Source organism: Stigmatopora argus, chromosome 13 (assembly GCF_051989625.1).
Source record: "Stigmatopora argus isolate UIUO_Sarg chromosome 13, RoL_Sarg_1.0, whole genome shotgun sequence".
NCBI lineage: Eukaryota > Metazoa > Chordata > Actinopteri > Syngnathiformes > Syngnathidae > Stigmatopora > Stigmatopora argus.
The window spans coordinates 13,633,905-13,653,645 of NC_135399.1; the positions used below are offsets into that span (position 1 = coordinate 13,633,905).

Genomic DNA, 19,741 nt, shown 5'->3' on the forward strand with positions numbered 1-19,741 from the left:
AATATAGAAAATCTGATGTGACAAGATGGTACTACTGATCTGCATCATGTAAATTGCCGTTCTGTCGATAGGTGGCGATAGTACCCAGTTGTAGTTTATAAATCACCAGAGATGAAGATACTTACGCGCCTGCGCGGATTGACCAAAAAAACAACAGCTTCGCAAAATGAAGCGACATTAAAACGCTGCTAAAAAGGTGCGTGTTTTATGACTCCAAATGTTTGTATTTGAAAAGATCCCTGTGTTTATACTTTTACCAGTTCAACGTGTGATTTAATATTTTTATGCTTTCGCTCGTTATCAAGTGTGTGGCAATAAGTCCGTTCCGTAAACATATTTTTGGGCAATACAGACTTCACGATTAGAGGAAGAGTAGTGCACCTTTTAATTGATTGGGTTTTTTTATTTTAAAAAAGAGCGTATTTTTCTCAATTTCTTGCAATCTACAAACTCCACACAACTATCGATAGCCCTTGTTATTTCATTGTAAAATTCCAAATAGAACTGAAGCCATCGGAGAAATTGTGAAAGATATTTTAGCCCGTTGAAAAAATGATAAAGCTTAATGATTTTTGTGAGGATCAGTTACAGTGCAGTCCCAAATGGTTTAAGCCATATCTTAGTCATTTTAAAAAAAATCACATGTTCAGTACATAATCAGTAGGACATGACCTTAATATATACTTTACATCTGACTTGAAAACCGAACCTTTGATATAATTTAGGTGCGGTCCTAGTGCCAACCAAAATGCATTATTTAGATAGCATTATCAAAACAACCTTATATTTCACAATCAATTAATAAAAGATGAAAATAACAACAATCTATTGTTCATTTATCATACCTGTCAACCTCTGCCGATAACTGCCCTTATAAATGATTATGATTCCCCTTACAAAACCCCAAAAAACCTTACAAACACCGTACGATTCGTACGGTGTTTGTAAGGTTTTTTGGGGTTTTGTAAGGGGAATCATAATCATTTATAAGGGCAGTTATCGGCAGAGGTTGACAGGTATGATTTATTCACCCAGATAATTTTGTTGCTTGTAGTTCTCCACCAGTCACTAAAGATGTCCAATTCATTAGAACTAGGTTTCACTGCTTTTGCTGGCCATTGATTTGACTCGGTTTCTGGCAGCGATCGAACGCTTGCTGTTCAAAATGAAAAATAAACAAACATTAATAACCCCTTTTTTTCCTCCTGTAACACATTTGCAGACCTTTTCAGGTTGACGGCGTCATGGTGTGCCAGCGGCCCCTTTGCAGCCGCTCGTCGGCCTACACGCTAGCCCTGGGCGTCACCTTCGTCTCTCTGGGCACTGGTCGGATCCTGCTCTTCAAGTTTGCCGCCAACGCAGGTAATGCTGTCCTTGTAATGGACGATTCTCCAACAACTAAGGTGGCTTAATTTTGTCTACGCGCAGACAACAAGTATGACTTCCTCCCGGCGTCCGTCAACATGCTGGCCGAGGCGCTCAAACTGTTCTTCTGCCTCGTCATGTCAGTCAGGGTGCTCATCCGAGGTAAGCATGTGCATTTGTTTTTAGTCCTTTGGACAACAAAGTAGAAATGAAAAAAAAGCTGTCATGATCATATGACGATAAATGTGAATTTTGCCATCTCAGAGGGCCGCTCCTGCAAAGATCTGGGCTGCTCTTCTGCCTCGTCGCTCCTCAGTTCTCTCAAGTGGGCCGTCCCTGCATTCCTCTACTTTCTCGATAACCTCATCATTTTCTACGTGATGTCCTATCTGCAGCCTGTAGGTCATCAATATATATATTTTTCAAATTGAGTGGCACAGCTTGTCAGTTGTTGAAATGTTGACACAAGTTTGAAAATCTGTTTTGGGGAGCAAATCAATCTTTTACCTTGACTGCATGTTGATTTTTTTTTTTTTTTTTTTTTTTTTGTGACTTTTTTTAAAAGTGTCCTGACTGATGTTGTTTTCTCCCTCAGGTCATGGCGGTCCTCTTCTCAAATTTTGTGATTTTAACCACGGCTGTTCTCTTCAGAGTCGTCCTAAAGTAAGCCATTTACTCTATTCCATTGGAGGGGAAAAAAATGAAACTCACCCAAACGTATAACATGATTATTGACTTACAGTTGTGGTCAAAAGTTTACATACACTTGTAAAGAACATAAGGTCATGGCTCTCTTGAGTTTCCAGTTATTTCTACAACTCTGATTTTTCTCTGATAGAGTGATTGGAACAGATACTTCTTTGTCACACAAAAACATTCATGAAGTTTGGTTCTTTTATGACTTTATTATGGGTCAACAGAAAAAGTGATGAAATCTGCTGGGTCAAAAATATACATACAGCAACACGAATTAGCAATTTTGGTGACTTAGAAAGTTGTGTCAGTGAAATGAGCTTCACAGCATGGCAGTTGGGTGTTCCAACAGGACAATGACCCTAAACACACATCAAAAGTGGTAATGGAATGGCTAAATCAGGCTAGAATTAAGGTTTTTGAATGGCCTTCCCAAAGTCCTGACTTAAACCCCATTGAGAACTTGTGGACAATGCTGAAGAAACAAGTCCATGTCAGAAAGCCATCAAATTGAACTGAACTGCACCAATTCTGTCAAGAGGAGTGGTCAAAGATTCAACCAGAAGCTTGCCAGAAGCTTGTGCATGGCTCCCAAAAGCGCCTAATTGAAATGAAAATGGCCAAGGGACATGTTACCAAATATTAGCGCTGCTGTATGTATATTTTTGACCCAGCAGATTTGATCACTTTTTTCTGTTCACCCATAATAAAGTCATAAAAGAACCAAACTTCATGAATGTTTTTTTGTGACAAAGAAGTACATCTGTTCCAATCACTCTATCAGGAAAAAATCAGAGTTGTAGAAATAACTGGAAACTCAAGAGAGCCATGACATTATGTTCTTCACAAGTGTATGTAAACTTTTGACCACAACTGTACCTATGGAATTTTGTTCTTGCTTTTTGACCTTGTAAAATATTCCCCACTTTAGTTGATTTGACTCCACCACTTTTGTAAGTTTGGCATTTAACAAAATGAGAACGTGTCTTTTCATTTATCTACCACCAGGAGGCGTTTATCCTGGGTGCAGTGGGCAGTCTTGCTCATCCTCTTTCTGTCCATTGTCTCATTGACTTTGGAGTCAGAGAGCCAGAAGTCAGAGGGTTTTGTGTGGGGAGGCCCCCCAAGACCCCTTTCCGTACCCTCTAACTCCTGCCTGCTCTATACTCAACTATTGGAGGAGATGAAGAACAGCAGGTATTTGTAACGTGATTGCTATATTACAATGTCTTGCCATGTCCAGGGCTTTTAAAAAAAAGCTAATATATCTTTGGCCATTATTGGCCATTTTTTTGCAACTTGCCTCTGAATGGTTAAAGTTTATAGAAGAACCAATGCAATGTGAGCTCTCCTGATATGGATGCAATTGTTTGAGCAGTGGCTCACAGTTGCGGACGACAACGACGGCGCCACCCGGATGGGGCTGGCTGGGCGCGGGTCACGCGCTGCTCCTGCTGCAGTGCTTCATCTCGTCCATGGCCAACATTTACAATGAGAAGATCCTGAAGGAAGGCCAGCAGCTCAGCGAGAGCATCTTCATTCAGAACAGTAAACTGTGAGGCCCGCCGAGGACGAGTCGCCACCGCCGACACCTCGTGGTCCGAACCTTTGCCGCTTTGCAGGTACGCCTTCGGCGTGGCCTTCAACGGCCTGACCCTGCTCAGCAGACGAGAGTCACGGGGCCTCGTCGTCCACTGCGGCCTCTTCTACGGACACAACGTCTACTCTCTGGCCCTGGTGCTCGTCACGGGTCAGTTATACGCACACATGCCAATCTCATCCACCAGAACAACGCACAAATCTGTTACTATCCAAGTTGTAAAAGCAGGCCGGTGTCCAACTTGGCGTTTCCTATTTGTTAGCTTGCCTGGGCCTCTCGGTGGCGTTCATCTTGAAATTCCGTGACAACATGTTCCACGTGCTGACTAACCAGATCACCAGCGTCCTGGTCATCGGCCTGTCGCTCTTTCTCTGGGACTTCCGGCCCTCCCCGGACTTTTTCCTCAAGGCGCCCGTCGTGCCGCTGGCCATCTTTATCTACAACGCCAGCCGGCCCCGGGACCCGCTCTTCCCGCCGCGGCTTGTCAACGGGGAGCCCTTGAAGCGCTCCAGAGGGGTGAGTGCTCCTCCCACATTTTCAGGTTGTTTCAAGGAAAGGGGAAAAAAGCACCAAAGCCCAAAAACATTGTTTTTGATTCATATCAAGTTGCAAAACAATGCTGTTTTAAAATGTGCCTTTATTTAAATGTGCTGTGCTTTGTTCCAGGACGGCGAGGAGCTGGAACTGCTGACCAAGGCCCACCAAGACAGCGACTCGGAAGAGTCCTTGTAGCTCATGGAAAAAGGCTGGATTTACTTTTTGTGGCTGGCTGCTGGACAGAAGGTCAGTGGTGCAATTGACACTCAAACACGTGACCTTTTTTTTTTTCCCCCTTCTTGTCGCAGCTAGCTAGGAACAAGTCCTGCTACTGTATTTGTCATTTTACCCATTGGCAAGGATTTTTAACCATTTTGACAAACGTAACGTTCGTCTTTTAAGGGACCAATTATAGTTTTTTTTTTGGAGGGGGGCTTTAAAATGAATGTAATTCCCGGACTATAAGCCGCTCCTTTTTCCCTGGGCTTTTCGGACTGCAATAGCTTAATGAGCCCATTAAAAATGTATTTTCTTTGTCTGGTTGTAAAAAGTATCGATACTGAAATGTTATGTCCAGATACAATACTTGATTGCAAAATTTTTGCATTTTCCTTTTTAAATCGTTGGCTGCCTTTGACGCCACAACACTTAGTTTTTTTAATGATTTAGTATTTGTAAAAAATCTCTGCTTTTAATATCGCGTGAATGTTTTATTTTTTTATTTTACACTGTGGGTGTCGCTTCAAATCTCAATATTTCCCATTATGAATCGTTATCCGAATTAAATAGTAAAAGAAAGTGAAAATAAACAGACTCAGGCTCCTAATAACAAACTTGACTTACTGCCGGTGACAAAGATAGACTTGCATTTTATTTCAACTGACAAGAAAACATCTTTCAATGGAAGCCAAAACATGAAATAAGTGGCCTAGAAAGAGTTAAGTTGAGGGCACGAACCAGAGAAAAGATCAGCGGACCGTAAGTGGGATTCTTTACAGGCACAACGATATACTATTTGGCGTCAAACTGTGAGTATTTTTACAAGGCTAATGAACTGCTGTATGTGTGTTTGGCCAAAAACTGCTGCTCATCTCTGTTGTAATGTGGTGGGAGGTGGAAAAAGAAAAACAAATATTTGTAAGGCCACATATAACAATGAGAGTTGGAGATTTTTTTCTAAAAGTCATCCAGATAAAAGTAGTCTTCCTCGACGATTAAACATTTTCCTGCTATTTATTCCAGTCCACCATCTTTTGTAAATGACTTGCACTACAGTAATTTATATATGGATAATCAATTTTATTGAAGATATCATTTGTCAGTGAACAATATTCACAAAGAGCTATGCTGCAATATTTAATATTACAGTCATGTCACTTGTCCATTGATTAGTGTTGCACCGATACCATTTTTTTTACTTTTATGGGGAGGGGAAAAACATTTTTGTAATACTAAATGATCACAGTGTACATGTACAGTCATACCGTGACATAGTACCCCCAACATTTGAGAAGGTGAATGTCTATAAGTAAAACTTCATTTCTTGAGTGACAACTTGGAGAATTCGAGCCAACGACCTCTTGCGTGGTAAGTGTGCAAATGTTCCCACCCACCTCCGTACTATAGCATGAAATGGCTCACTATACTTCCGTTTCAGTTGAACAGTGACAAGTTGGAGGATGCTGGGATTCGATCCAACAAAATCTTGTGTGGTAAGTTAATACTCTACCTCATGAGCTATTGTGCCCATCCACCTCCTTACTATGGCATGGAATGGCTTACTAGATTTCCATTTCAGTTGAGCTAAGTGAAGACTTTGGTAGACTTTTTTTTTGAAAGTTGCAGGTTCCGAACCAACTACCTCTAGTGAACGGGCACTCTACTCATTGAGCTAAGTGACCAACCCAGCACCCTACTTTGTCATTTAGCGGCCAACTGGTTTCCCCCACTATTTTACGTTTTTTGGAAAGTTGCAGGTTTCGAACCGACTACCTCTCGCATGGTGAACGGGCACGCAACTCATTGAGCGTGGTCTTGGTTGACCTTCTTGCATACTACCCTGAAAAAACTCTGGAGGTTAAGGAAGGTTGTGCATGGTTACTACTTGGATGGGAGACTGCCTTGGAATACTGGGTGCTGGAAGCGCTTATATTTGCTCACTTAACCTCGTGAGAAGCAGTTTGATCCACAATATACACAAAGCCCTCACTCACACTTAGATTGGCTCATGTAGATTGGTTAGCCAAACTCAATGTCAAATGTGCACTACACCGGTCAATGCTTGGTTTTGCTCAAATTATAGGTGCTATGCAAAACATCCAATATCATGTCCTGGTTGACCTTCTGACATACTACCCTGACAAAACTCTGGAGGTTAAGCAGGGTTGTGCATGGTTACTACTTGGATGGGAGACTGCCTCGGAATACCGGGTGCTGGAAGCTCTTATGTTTGCTCACTTAACCTCGTGAGAAGCAGTTTGATCCACAATATACACAAAGCCCTCACTCACACTTACTTAGATTGGCTTATGTACATTGGTCAGCCAAACTCAATGTCAAATGTGCACTACACTGATCAATGCTTGATTTTGCTCAAATTATAGGTGCAACGCAAAACATCAAATATCATGTCTTGGTTGACCTCGCATACTACCCTGAAAAAACTCTGGAGGTTAAGCAAGGTTGTGGATGGTTACTACTTGGATGGGAGACTGCCTTGGAATACCGGGTGCTGGAAGCTCTTATGTTTGCTCACTTAACCTGGTGAGAAGCAATTTGATCCACAATATACACAAAGCCCTCACTCACCTTTACTTAAATGTATGTATTTGTGTGGCAAACCTCATTAAAAATCTCAAAGTTTGCTCTTGCTAAAACTATAGATGCTACTCAAAACATCTAATATCATGTCCTGGTTGGTAAAGTCATGTCATGACACTTGGTCCCTCGTCACCAAGATTTTTATTTCCAGGTAGTGACCGGGGTTCGAACCCAGGACCCTGGATCTCAGAGGCTAATGCTCTAACTGCTCAGCCAGCAGAACACATAATAATTTTAGTTAAAAAAAAAAATTTGACATGCGTTTTGCGCCCAAAACCAATGTCAATTTTTTTTTTTTAACTAAAATTATTGTGAGCTCTGCTGGCTGAGCGGTTAGAGCATTAGCCTCTGACATCCAGGGTCCTGGGTTCGCATCCCAGTCACTACCTGGAAACAAAGATATTGGTTCCCCTCCCACCTGGTGGGAGGGGGTACCAAAACATATTGGTGCCCCCTCCCACCTTTGGTGGGAGGGGGCACCAAAACATATTAGTCCCCTCCCGCCTTCGGCGGGAGGGGACATTAAGACAGTTGGTCCCCTCCCGCCTTCGGCGGGAGGGGACCAGGACTCTTGGTCCCCTCCCGCCTTTGGCGGGAGGGGACCAACACACTTGGTGTCCACCCCCGCCTTCGGCGGGGGTGGACACCAACACACTTGGTCCCCTCCCGCCTTCGGCGGGAGGGAACCAAGACTTTTGTTTCCAGGCAGTGCCCGGGATGCGAACCCAGGACCCTGGATGTCAGAGGCAAATGCTCTAACCGCTCTGCCGGCGGAGCCCCCAATAGTTTTAGTTAAAAAAAAAAAATTGACATTGGTTTTGGGCGCAAAACGCATGTCAATTTTTTTTTTTTAACTAAAATTATTATGGGTTCTGCTGGCTGAGCAGTTAGAGCATTAGCCTCTGAGATCCAGGGTCCTGGGTTCGAACCCCGGTCACTACCTGGAAACAAAAATCTTGGTGTCGAGGGACCAAGTGTCTTGACATGACTTTACCAAGCAGGACATGATATTAGATGTTTTGAGTAGCATCTATAGTTTTAGCAAGAGCAAACTTTGAGATTTTTCATGAGGTTTGCCACACAAATACATACATATAAGTAAAGGTGAGTGAGGGCGTTGTGTATATTTTTTTTAAGTTGGATGTTTCGAACCTACTACCTCTTGCATGGTGAACGGGCACTACTCATTGAGCTAAGTGCCCAACCCACCACCCTACTTTTTCATTTAGCAGCCAACTGGTTTCTCCCACTTATTGTAATTTTTTTGGAACGTTGGAGGTTTTGAACCTATGGCTCACTATATTTCCGTTTCAGTTGAAGAGTGACAAGTTGGAGGATGCAGGATTCGAATCGACTACATTTTGCATGGTAAGCAGACGTGCTACCCCAAAACCAAACTTTTACCTGTTTAGTGAAAATTTTTCATTGAGAACAGCCCCAACACCCTAGCAGTATCGCTGCAACACAAGTATCAAAGGACGACAACGAGCATACAAACAGCCATGAGTATAAATAAAATCTTTCAATTGGAGCAGGAACCGGCGATAATGTGAGATGTTTGTATTGAAGTTTAAAATACATTTGCCGGCTGGCTCATCTCCGCCTTTACTGGCGGAATTAAACAGCGAACGAGCATTAAGCGGCTATATACGGAGAGAGTGGCTAGCTCAAAAGCTATGATTAGAAAGGCGCCACTTACCGCCCGATGAGCTCATCTGCTTGGGTTTGGGAAACGCGAAATGTCAAAGGGGGGGGGACGCAACGGCACGGCACGGCACGGCACTCTAGTAACCGTAACCCTGGTGGTAGCCGTCCTGGTAGCCATGCTGGTGGTAGCCATAGCCGCCGTATTCATCCTCGGGGCAGCGCATCCCCAGCGACTGCTGGATGGCCATTTCCTGCCGGCGCAGCTGCATGGAGTCCACCAGGTCGTAGATGATGGCCATGGACCACATGGGCGAGGGGTACCAGGACTTGACGTTGCCGTCCTTGCCCACCAGCAGCATGGAGAAGTACTCCGGGCTGATCTGGAAGTAGTTCCTTATGTCTTTGACCAGGTTGGTCGAGAGGCCTTCACGTTCCACCGTGGCGCTCCCTGGACGGACGGCACAAAAAAAACATCCACCTCATGACAAATGTTAAAAGTAGATTACAACCAATGGTTGAGCCAATAATCTAGATTGTGTGGTCACAAGTAGATGGATATTAACGGATCGCATATTTTTCGCTGATTTTGTGGATCAAAACATTTCCTTATTTTACAGGTCGAATCCAGACTTTTGATTTCTCCAAGATCTTACCATTAAACGGATAAAGTTCCAGGACTCCGCCCATATCTGACAGTTCTGTCCCAACCAGCTTTAAAATGGAGATGTGCCTTAATCCTGCAAAAATGAGAAAAGTTGGAAGATGTGGTTATGCGCGTTGTTTTGCCAACAACCAAAATTCAACCAATGAGAAGAAATGTTCGTGGTGTTACGGAAGAAGGCGAGACTTCAACATTAGAGGTAAGAGTACCAAAGTTACCAAACGGATCATTTTTACCTCTGAGTTACTGGAACATTCCCTTAATAATAATAATTCAAATGAATAAAATGGCATATATTTGAAGCGAAATGAGATGAAAAAGCATGGTCTAACAGTTTCTCACCTAGGTTGCAGGCCTGGCTGCCCAAGCCATAAAGCTGCTGCTGGTAAGCCCACTCCTCATCATTGGGGGTGGAGATGATGAAGAGACGTCGCCTCCAGCGGAACCTGCCGTCACAAAAAAGTCCCGTTGTCAAGCAGCAAATGACAAAAATAACGGACAATAGGGCACACCCAAAGAGTTTGAGTTCAACCTACGTTCTGAGGCGCTTCTCCCTTTTTAACACTAGATGACACCGAAACCATTCCATCAACAAAAGTGCATTTATGTCGAATAAGATGCCTGTGATTTTTAAAATAAATTTTGTTCAGCAAAACGTACTGTATAATACTGTCCATTCTTTTTCAATTCCTTGATTCTTGCCTTTGCCAGTTCTAGACATCAATTCCATTCACATTACCCTGCCATTGACAGTGACAGACGTCCAATCGGATTTGATTCCCCGGTCTCAATGGATTGGACGTCTGTCTCCGATTCAGGTTACCTGGAGAGGAAGTTTTCCAAGGACCTGGGCTTGTCTTCTTTCTTGCAATGCACGCCGTCCCGCTTCTGCTGCTCCATCTCTCGGATGCGTGACGAGAAGGTGTCCATGTAGTTGAACACGGATTTCATGGCGATGGGGACCTCGTAGGATTGCTGCGCAAACGGATGGAGGCCAGATCAATGCAGGCATTAAACGGATCGGAAGTCTCCTCGCGATAATCTCATTTCAATTTGTGGCTAAATACCTTTCCTGGCCCCTAACAAAATGGCTTCGAGATGCATTGGAACATTTTAATATGCTTAAAAAAATGAAATAAAAAAGGACAGCTGGGAAGAGGTATAGTTTCCAGGAGATTTGCGTATTTTCACTGTAGTTGTGGTGCGGCCTGGGGCATATTTTGCATACTTGATCTGCTCTTTTGGGAAGCGAGACCCGGAATAGCAAGCGCCGCCAACCAACGCGTCCAAACCGCAAGCAGCGCTCATTCCGCCGCACATATTACGAATCCAACCCACCCACCCAATGGCCACATCCTCGCAGGTCGACAGAGCGAGCGAACACTAGCTCCTTTGATGGCCGTGTCCAAAAACAAGCTTGACATTTTTTTTTCCCCCGGCGAGCGCGCTAGCGTCTGCTGGGCAAATGCCGCGCCGCCTGAATTAAAACAGTGTTTTCGGCAAAGGCGGCGTGTTGGCGGGACAGCGGTGGTCTGGCGGGTCGGGACAGGGGAAAAATAGAGGATGCGCGTTAGCAAAGAATCTTAAAATGGCATTATCTAAGACAACTTAAAAATAGTAGTAGTAACTGAGTGACACTTGTGATAGATCGGCATACTTTGTATTCCAAAAAGTTATTATGGGATGTCAAAAATCAGGAAAAAGCGAGTGATGAACAGGAAGCGGTCCGGAAAAATGTCCTAAAAAAATCAATGATACGTACAATTATTGAATCGTTCCAAAAGGATACAATGCCTATTTGCACGTTCTTTGATTGCAATTTAGGCATAAATAAGCCAGACTTAACACTAATTGTAAAAATGTTGTTTTTCCCCAAAAAGTGGAACGATCTCCCTCACCTTGACTCTCATGTCGGTGTCCGTGAGAACCATGTGGAAGTCGTCGTGGATCATCCGGAACTCTTTCCTCAGCTGGGTGATCAGATCTTGATTGACCAGGTCCTCCTGACGAAGTCCTTTCATGGGCTTGTCGTTCTCTAAACGACAAAGTCGTGCGGTTCAGAACCGGCGAGCAAATATTTGGCGGACACTCGGGGACAAAAAATTCCACAAAGAGCCCTTTTTACTCCTCGGCGGGCGTGAAAAGAGCTTCGGAATTGACTTTTGACTATATTTATATGATATATCATTTGGACTGGCTCAATGGCAGCCCATAAGTTCACAAGCATCATCAATGGGAGTCATTAAATACATTTTAAAAACCCGATCTTGAAATTAAGGCCACTGGAAACTGATTTGAAAGAAGACAAAGCTATTTTGGGAAGCATATCTATCTACTGACGAACCCGGCTCCAGATGGAGAGATCATCTAAATCCACCACCGGGGAGTGGAGCCACAAAGAGGGGGGCGAAAAAAGTACTGGTTTGTACACGCACACAGCTTTTATTTCCCCCCCAGCGTGCGCCGTGGGCGGATGACATCACCTCCTAGCTTTTCAAACCAAAATTACACGTGCATGAAACCTTGGCTTGCGGGGGAACACGCCGTTTCCAGGTTTTTGCCAAGTCACAAACGATCACGTTTTAGACGCCTAGAAAATGTTGACCAGCAAGATGTTGCTTCTTACCCAACTGGTAGTGGTCGATTTTCATGGTGGAGTTGGCCAGCGAGCCGAAGACGGTGACGATGGAGACTTTGCGGATGGCCATCTCGCACACCGACTCCAGGTATTCGTCCCTCTGCTGGACGTACATCTTGTCGTCCTCGCTGGGGGACGTCACCAGCTACAAAAAAAAAAACGAGGGATGTCATTACGCATTCTATTTTTTCCCCTCAAACAATCTACTACTTCAATTTACTTGTATTCTGTTCGCAAACAGCTTTCCGTAACAATATTTACATTCTTTCCATCAGGATTGGTTTACATTTCCGCAACAATATTTACATTATTTCCATCAGGATTGGATGACAGACTGAAATCAATAAAATTGATAATCAATTTAAAAAAAAAACAGATTCCAATGTTTCGTTTTTTTTGCCTCAAAGCCTCTAGTTGAAAATATCCATAATATGAATACATGTTATACTGTTATACATATTTCTCATTGTCTATTATTTTGTCCTGGTGCTTTTTATATGAAGCAGACAAATTTGAATTAAAAAAAAATCAAAACAAAATAAAATATATACTTCATGTTATAGTGTATCTATTTTATTTTTCATGACTGTTTATTATTTTGCATTGATGCTGTAACCAGTAATGACTCCATAGAAGCTAAATTAGAATAAAAATAAATTCTAAAAAATATATATAATACATGGTATACTTCATATATTTGAATGGCTATTGTTATTTTGGATGACTGTCTATTTTGTATTGATGCTGTCTGTAAATATTACTTTTTTTGTTTTTTTTAAAGGGCTACAGTTCAGCTGTAGAGTGAATGCTGACATCAACATGCAAGTGGGCCATATCATATGCATGTATGCATTCCCACTCTGCTAACAACCTACAGTCTACAGAGACGCAGAGTCTGTTCGCACACAGCTGCGCAAAGCGAACCGCTACGCTCGTACACCTCCAGAGAGCGAGAGCGACGAGGAAAAAAAAAAGCTTGAACAAGCACTGGCTCCGTTGACATTGGCGATGTTCACACTACAGCTCGATCAATAGGGCCCTCAACTTCATCTTAAATTCAGCCTGAAAAAAATACTTCCTTTTCAAAGGATCTGCCAATTCACTTCAATATATGAAGGTACTTATCATATACCATACAACATCTAATAGGCTGATGTTACCAATGTATATAATGTTATTGAAATTGTGACGGTTGTGCTTTTATTGGCCTAATTTGAGAAATGTGGGTAAGTGGAACGAATGCTTTTGAAGGCGCATCGAAGCCAACGTGGAGATTCTCACCAGCAATCGGCGCCGATTCTCAAAGTAGTCCAGGAAGGAGGTCAGCGATCCCTTGGGAGGAGTCTTCTTGGTGGGCTTGGGGTAGTCCTCCTTTTCCGGGTACTTGGACGCCTTCTTTCCGTTCTTCTTTCCCGTTTTGCCTCCCCTCCTCTCGGCCTTCTTTTCATTTTTCTTCTTCTTGTCGTGCTTGGTCTTCACCTTCCTGGCGGGACCGGCGTCGACCGAGGCGTCCGACTCCTCCGGGGACGCCACGGTGGGCTCCACTTCGTACTCATTCGTCAGCGTCTGCACACGACAGTTTAGTTTTTTTGTTTATTCTTTGGATTCTTTCATGACTAAGTCACTCAAAGTGTGCCAATTCTGGGAAGGACTTTGTCATAGACTTCATGTTTACATGACTCACGGAGAAGTAAGCAAATCAAGTCCTTCAAGATGTTGTAAGGTGACCTCAAATAAAGTAGCCAACAAAGAAATCAGACTTAGAGCCAGATGCAACATAGATTAGGTCATCTAAACACCAAGTGGGTGGGTTTTCTCTGGGTATGATGGCTTTCGCCAGCATTTCAAAAACAGTTGAAAAGAATACTGAATTCACAGTAGCACTCACCTTCTCCCCTCGGTTTTTTTTCCTGCCGGGTTTCATCTTGGACGGCTTCCTGGTGACGTCGACGGCTTTGTGGACGTCCGGATGTTGGCTGTCGTCCTCGTGCGTCTGGTTGTCCCCGGCCGGGGTGGTTTTGGCCGGGTGCTGCTGCTTCTCACTTCTCCTGTGATAGTATGGATCCTGAGTGGTTCCGGGGGCGGGGAGCAGCGCCGTCTGGGCGTGGCCTCTGCTCGGTGTCAGGGTGGTAGTCGTGCGCTTGGCGGCGTTTCTACGCATGGTGCTGGTGGCTTTTGTTGTCGTGGTGACGGTTGTTGGCCTGGTGGTGGTTGTTGTTGTTGTTGTTGCCCGAGTCGTTGTCGTGGGGGCCGTGGTCGGCTTGGTTGTTGTCACGGTGGTGGTGGTTGTCGCCGTTGTCGTCGTCGTCGTCGGCTTCCTCAGGATTTTCTTTGGCGGTTTTCCTTCCGCGGGTGGCCCGACTGTCCGTGCACGCCCATGAGGAAAACCACAATGGATAAATCCGTGGTTTCATTTCAGGATTTAAACCGGTTGCACCGATGCCATTTTAAAGGAATACTTTCCGACACTAGGAACGGCGCAAGACCCGTTGGCGTGACGATTCTTACCGGTAAGCGCGCCTTCCTCGACTTGGCCCTCCACACCGGCTCCTTTGCACTTTTGGACGAAGCCTTTTTGGCGAATCTTCTCCAGCCTCCTCATGGGCGACTGGTCAATGACCTCGTACATGGCCTCCAGTCTCACGGGGTACGGGTACCTCTCCTCCACCTGCAGGGTCTTTTTCAGCAGCACCATCCCAAACTTCCCTGCAGGATAAACACAAGTACAAAACAGCCTCATCAAATCTAGCTCTGAATAAGTTGCCATTATTAAATCAATCATTTTCCGTCTTCACTTTATCTGACGCAAGTATTTATGTCATTGTCAGTGACCCGTGACATTCCTTACTATCGACGAGCATCGTGCTTTGGCGTGGCGGCGAATAGTTGAGTTTTAATGTGTACCTTTCTCCAGTTTGAGGAAGCTCATGAGTCTGGGAACGAGGGCGGTGTCCAGCGGCTCTTCCATCACTTTCCCCTCGGCGGTGATCCTCCGAACCTTACCCCCCATCTCGCCCTCCTGGTGGAACATGACGATCTGCTGAACGTGCCTCTCGGCCAGCTCGCAGTACACGTCGTCCTTCAGCAGGGACATCATGAGGCGGTAGTAGCCGTCGGAATCGTGAGGCGCCGAGATCACCAGCACTCGATTTTTGCCCGCAAAAGTGGCCAGCAGGTTGGGCGAGCCGGGCGAGCTGGGCATCCGGGTCACCCTGGCCCGAGCTCGCCCTCGTGGGGTCCCGGGGCGGGCCCCCATTCTCGTGTTTTGAAGGCCTACGCCCTCGTCCGCCTGCCAGCCGTTACTCGCCCCGGAGCTGTGCACGGAGACGGCGGACGCCAAACCGGGGCGCGCGCGCGACGATCGGCCGTCCCGCAGTCGCCCCGTTACGGGTCGCCCCGTTCCGGGTCGCCGACGCAAACGCGCCCCGATCGGTCGTCTAACCCCGTCGGCCTCGCTCGGCCAGATGAGCAGGAGACACGTTAGGGCCCAAACGAGCGTGGAAAGCCGCTTCATGGTGCCCCGATGACGCCAAACTCGGAAATGGAGCGCAGCTGTTAGCGCATCTGCAATCGAGTGGATTGATTTCAAGTCAAGACGGGCCGAGTTTCAAAGTTTCCCCAAACAAAAACAAAAAGAGCTTTTCCTGCGTAAAAGAGGGCCGACTACAGCCAAAAATCCACTAAAAGTAGAAAAATCCCGCATTGGCCGACTCTATAAATCCAAATGTGCTGCCGATCCCGAAAAGCGAGCGTCTTGCGTTCAAAGGCAAAACGTAGAAAAAGAAAAGTGGCGATCCACGTCACATGTCCGAGAAAAGTTTTCAATCATGACATGGACGTCGTATCCGATTCTCAACAAAGATCCTCCAGTGGAAGTGCAAGGAAGAAATTGGCCGTCCTAAAATGAAGACTCCTCAGTTGATCTGTTTCTCCCTCCGCCAGTTCGGTGTGAAACTCCCCTTTCCGTCGCCTTTGAACTTCACACCAGCTCGAGCCGCAGTCTTCAAGTTCTTAGGATGTACTTGAAAAACATCACGTCTTTCTTTTCCTTCTTTCTCCACAACGGATCTTTCTTCTTTCTGCCTCAACTTCCTTCCTTCCTTTTTTGAGCTAACGTGCAAACTAAGGATATCCCGATCACATGATAATGCAAGCGAGTCCGAATGAGCGGATTTTTGAACATCTGTATGTAAATGTATTTCGGGGGAGTCCGGTCGTGTGATCCATCCCAACGTAGTTTTAGTCTTTGTTAGTTTGTTGTTTTGTTAAAAAGACATTTTCTCCCCAATTTGAGATCCAAACATTATTGGCATATACAAGAGTTAAGAGTACAGCCAGAGGCGGTCCTGGGAAATCTTGAACCATGGGCGGACAACCCACTAACCCCCCAACGCCCCCCCACCCCCACATCTTTTACGCATGATTCCAATCCTCTGAATTGCTTAGCTGAGTAGCCTCTTACCCGATTCTGATATGACAGACCTGTGTGAACTGTGTACATTAAGTGAAAGTGAGTTTCCATTAGGCTCGGGGAAACATTTTTTTTAAAGGAATGTGTGCTGGACACCCAAAAACACGTGGGAAGAATCAGTAAATGACTGCGGGTCGATATTTGAAACCTAGCAGATGTTTGTTGGAGGATATTGTGGTTTTCAAAAAAAAAGGTGACACTCCTGTGCAATAAAAAACAATTCTTCGCTCGGAGCAAAAACTTTCCCACAACGGTACGATTAGAACCTTCTCTTTAGCTTTAATTACAGCTATATTCTCATCGTCTGCAGGGAAGACTAAAATTTTGGACAGATTGTTGGCAACATTTCTGTTTGAGTTTAGAAATAGCTTTTTTTCCTCTTCAGGAGAACATCGTAAATGGATTTCATGACCCATGTGAGAAGAATACTTGGAAAGCCAGATAATCTGATAATTGTCGTCCATTTAGTCATTCATCGAGAAACGAAGAAATAGCTAGTTTTTCCTCTTTGATACTTGTGTACTAGAACATGGGAAATTGATTTTCTGACCCATGTAACAAAAATAATCGCAATGCCAGATGGTGAAAAAATGATTTGGACAGGGAAGTCCTTGACATTTACTTTTTCGACTTAGAAATTGGCATGTTTTTCTCTTTAATAGTTGTATTGTGGAAAATGGTAGCCTCATTTCCCGACACGTGTAACTACAATAGTTGCAGATGGCGAGATATGGGTCTGGTTTCACAAAAGGAACGATACGGGGAGGTAGCCACCCCTAGTATAAAGATATGTGATATTGATGGGGGCTTTGGAATGAAAGCAGGTTTTCGCTTACCTTTGTCGAGCAGTAGTTGAGGGCACTTGGCGATATTTGTGCCAGGAGGTGCGTGAAGGGAATGTTGTTGTAAAAGGCCCTCTGTGGAATGCGCTGCTCAAACACTACAAGATGGACCTTCCTCACTCGGTACTCGCAGAAGTCCCTTCAAATGGGAAAAAAAATCAATCAAAACAAAAACTCAAAAGAAAATGACAGATTTTCTATCATGTTGAGCTGACCTGCCATTACAAGTCCTATTTTACTTGACCAGACGTTTGGTCGCAAGACGTTTGGTCGCCGGACGTTTGGTCGCCCGGACGTTTGGTCGCCGGACGTTTGGTTTCAACAGTAGATATTTAGATATTAAACTCTCTCTCTCATGAATATAATTTTGAGAGCTAGTTTCAACAGTAAAGTCTCTGTCATATTGTCAAACGTCCGGCAACCAAGACGTTCGGGCGACCAAACGTCCGGGCGACCAAACGTCCGGCGACCAAACGTCCGGGTACCCTATTTTAAGTAGGCTTTCATCACATTGTGAACAACAGTGATGGGCAAATAAGCACTTTGTAATCAAGCAATTCTCCAAATTGCATTGGTCTGCTTCACTGAAATAATAAAAGCAGGTGAAATGTAATGTAAACATTCATTGCCAGTGGAGAAAACTTTTGATGTACTTTAAGAGGCCGCGTGATACTAATTGATGGCTAAACTGGAGTTGAGGGCGCGGCGGCGAGCGAGCTCCGGCTTTCTAGCCGACATCTGGTAAGACGTCAGCTTTTTATACGGCCGCAAAATTGTAGCGCGCACGTTTAGAACGGCACCGATTAATGAGCGGTTGGTTTTCCGAGGGACCATAATTGAAGGTGCGGGAGGTCACGTTTTTGGACAGCTCGGCCTTTTTCCCAACCCAAGACATCTGTAACGCGGGGCCGAGCAGATGGGAGAGGCGGCCGGGTGGGGGGGCGGCGCTTCAACGGCGGGCTGCAAAAGCGCCGGGCGGCGCAGATGGCCGTGGGAGCAATCGCTCACGCTGGCGCTGTCTGTTGGGGTGAAAAATTTCAACCTGGATAGGCTCCAACACCCCGCCCGACCCTGACCATGATAAGCACTTTTAAATGATTTTTTTTTGTCTTTACATAATTCATAGTTAGATGCATAGTTGCGCCAATTAAGTGTGTGATTATTGATTAGCATGCTAGAAAAAAAGATTATTTCCCACATACATTCTTGCCTATTTTTGCATTTACGTAATGGGGACGCCCCGAGTTTGTAGTTTTCTGAAACACCTCGGTCTTGTTGACGTCCGGAAGCTAAATTTAATCTGCTGAACGACAAAAACCTTCACTTGGGCGTGTTAAAGTTACACAAACAAACACGCCCGTACAGACGGCGTCCTATGCTGGCTCGCAAATCCGTGGCTACGTTTTGGCAAGAGGCTATTTCTCCATTGTGAAAGAGACGCGCTACTTTTACGAGAGGTGCCGAGGTTTGGAAGAAGCCAAGAAATTCGGGGCGGACTCTTTTTGTCGTCAGCGTTGAACCTGAGTCGAAAATGGCACGAGTCAAAAGCCTTTTTCTCCGACAGCCGCGTTCAGGAAAACCCAAGGATGCGAGGGCCGACTTGAAATCCTTCCAGAGATCGGAATCGGGTGAAAAAAAAGATTTGGAGGTTTTAAATATATCTACTTTTAACTCGGTGATGGAGGTCCAGCCAGCAACATTTCAGAAAAAAATGGGTGGGAAAGGGCTAGATTTTTCTTTATATTTCCCCTGTCTGATTTCAGCTTGTTTGAGATAGTGGCGTCAAGTTAGTGCACTGGATACACAGACAGACACTCTGTGGTAAGTAATGATTTTGTTACCATGACAACTAGCCATCGTGGCTGCGCGTTGCACATATAAATGTTGGTAGAAAGAGGGAGATAAAAAAATATATGTTAGTCACTTGATTGACAAGCAGCATCACAGACAATGTACCAAGTACTTAAATATAAATGCAAAGTCATTAATACAAATTGTACACTGCAGAACAAAAAAATAGCTGTATTAAATTGCATACACTTTTAAAGATTCAATACAATAAAAAGATTTGTCTTCTGATCAATTGTACTATTGTTGTTGTAATTTGCATTGTTCCACAACATTGCCACTATCAGCAAAAATGAAATTTAAGGCTAATTTATGCGGATGGCAACAATACAATGCTGCCCTCTAGCGGTGCCCTTGGTAAATTGGCACTTTTCTCACAATGGCATATGTTGCCCTTTTGAACTTCGAGTGACTATTTTTTATAAGTGTATATTCATTTTTTTATGCTCCTCCCCTTACCCCCCGATTTTAAAATTCCTGCTAAATGTTGCCTTGAATTTACCGCAAGAGGGCACTACTGGACAGGCAATTCTCATTTCACTCTGACCTGAAGTAACCCTCTTTTTTTCAATCTGTCTGTAATATTTCATGATAAATATTCAAGACATCACATCTTTTA

The 19,741-nt window shown here is 44.5% G+C and overlaps 2 protein-coding genes across 16 annotated transcripts in view; one reads left to right on the forward strand and one right to left on the reverse strand.

Moving 5' to 3' along the window:
- Positions 1-79: 79 nt before the first annotated feature.
- Positions 80-9,982, forward strand: slc35a5 (solute carrier family 35 member A5). 13 transcript variants are annotated; one of them, XM_077617801.1, is made up of 15 exons: positions 80-196; positions 1,223-1,362; positions 1,429-1,527; positions 1,630-1,763; positions 1,961-2,028; positions 3,067-3,255; positions 3,437-3,613; positions 3,681-3,808; positions 3,921-4,174; positions 4,325-5,907; positions 6,035-6,660; positions 6,799-6,958; positions 8,330-8,383; positions 9,280-9,522; positions 9,670-9,982. In XM_077617801.1, exons 2-10 carry the CDS (start codon positions 1,245-1,247, stop codon positions 4,388-4,390), a joined length of 1,233 nt encoding a protein of 410 aa, XP_077473927.1. In that variant the 5' UTR covers positions 80-196; positions 1,223-1,244; the 3' UTR covers positions 4,391-5,907; positions 6,035-6,660; positions 6,799-6,958; positions 8,330-8,383; positions 9,280-9,522; positions 9,670-9,982. The 13 variants fall into 13 exon arrangements, with proteins under 13 accessions (XP_077473927.1, XP_077473928.1, XP_077473923.1 ...); XM_077617802.1 differs by having other exon boundaries at positions 6,035-6,363; XM_077617797.1 differs by having other exon boundaries at positions 4,325-5,782; positions 5,853-5,907; positions 6,035-6,958.
- The window catches only part of ccdc80 (coiled-coil domain containing 80), a 31,825-nt gene continuing 20,647 nt past the window's right edge, over positions 8,564-19,741 (reverse strand). For 2 of the 3 annotated variants that reach the window (XM_077617793.1, XM_077617794.1), the window contains exons 4-13: positions 17,269-17,413; positions 14,470-14,667; positions 13,850-14,322; positions 13,243-13,527; positions 11,950-12,106; positions 11,222-11,358; positions 10,147-10,298; positions 9,666-9,769; positions 9,316-9,399; positions 8,564-9,110 (exon numbers count right to left, since the gene is read on the reverse strand). In XM_077617793.1, coding sequence (XP_077473919.1) covers positions 8,800-9,110; positions 9,316-9,399; positions 9,666-9,769; positions 10,147-10,298; positions 11,222-11,358; positions 11,950-12,106; positions 13,243-13,527; positions 13,850-14,322; positions 14,470-14,656 — 1,890 coding nt within the window. In that variant the 5' untranslated portion in view covers positions 14,657-14,667; positions 17,269-17,413 and the 3' untranslated portion in view covers positions 8,564-8,799. Of the gene's footprint in view, positions 9,111-9,315; positions 9,400-9,665; positions 9,770-10,146; positions 10,299-11,221; positions 11,359-11,949; positions 12,107-13,242; positions 13,528-13,849; positions 14,323-14,469; positions 14,668-14,865; positions 16,100-17,268; positions 17,414-19,741 lie in introns of those variants that run through there. The other variant, XM_077617792.1, reaches the window with a different exon arrangement.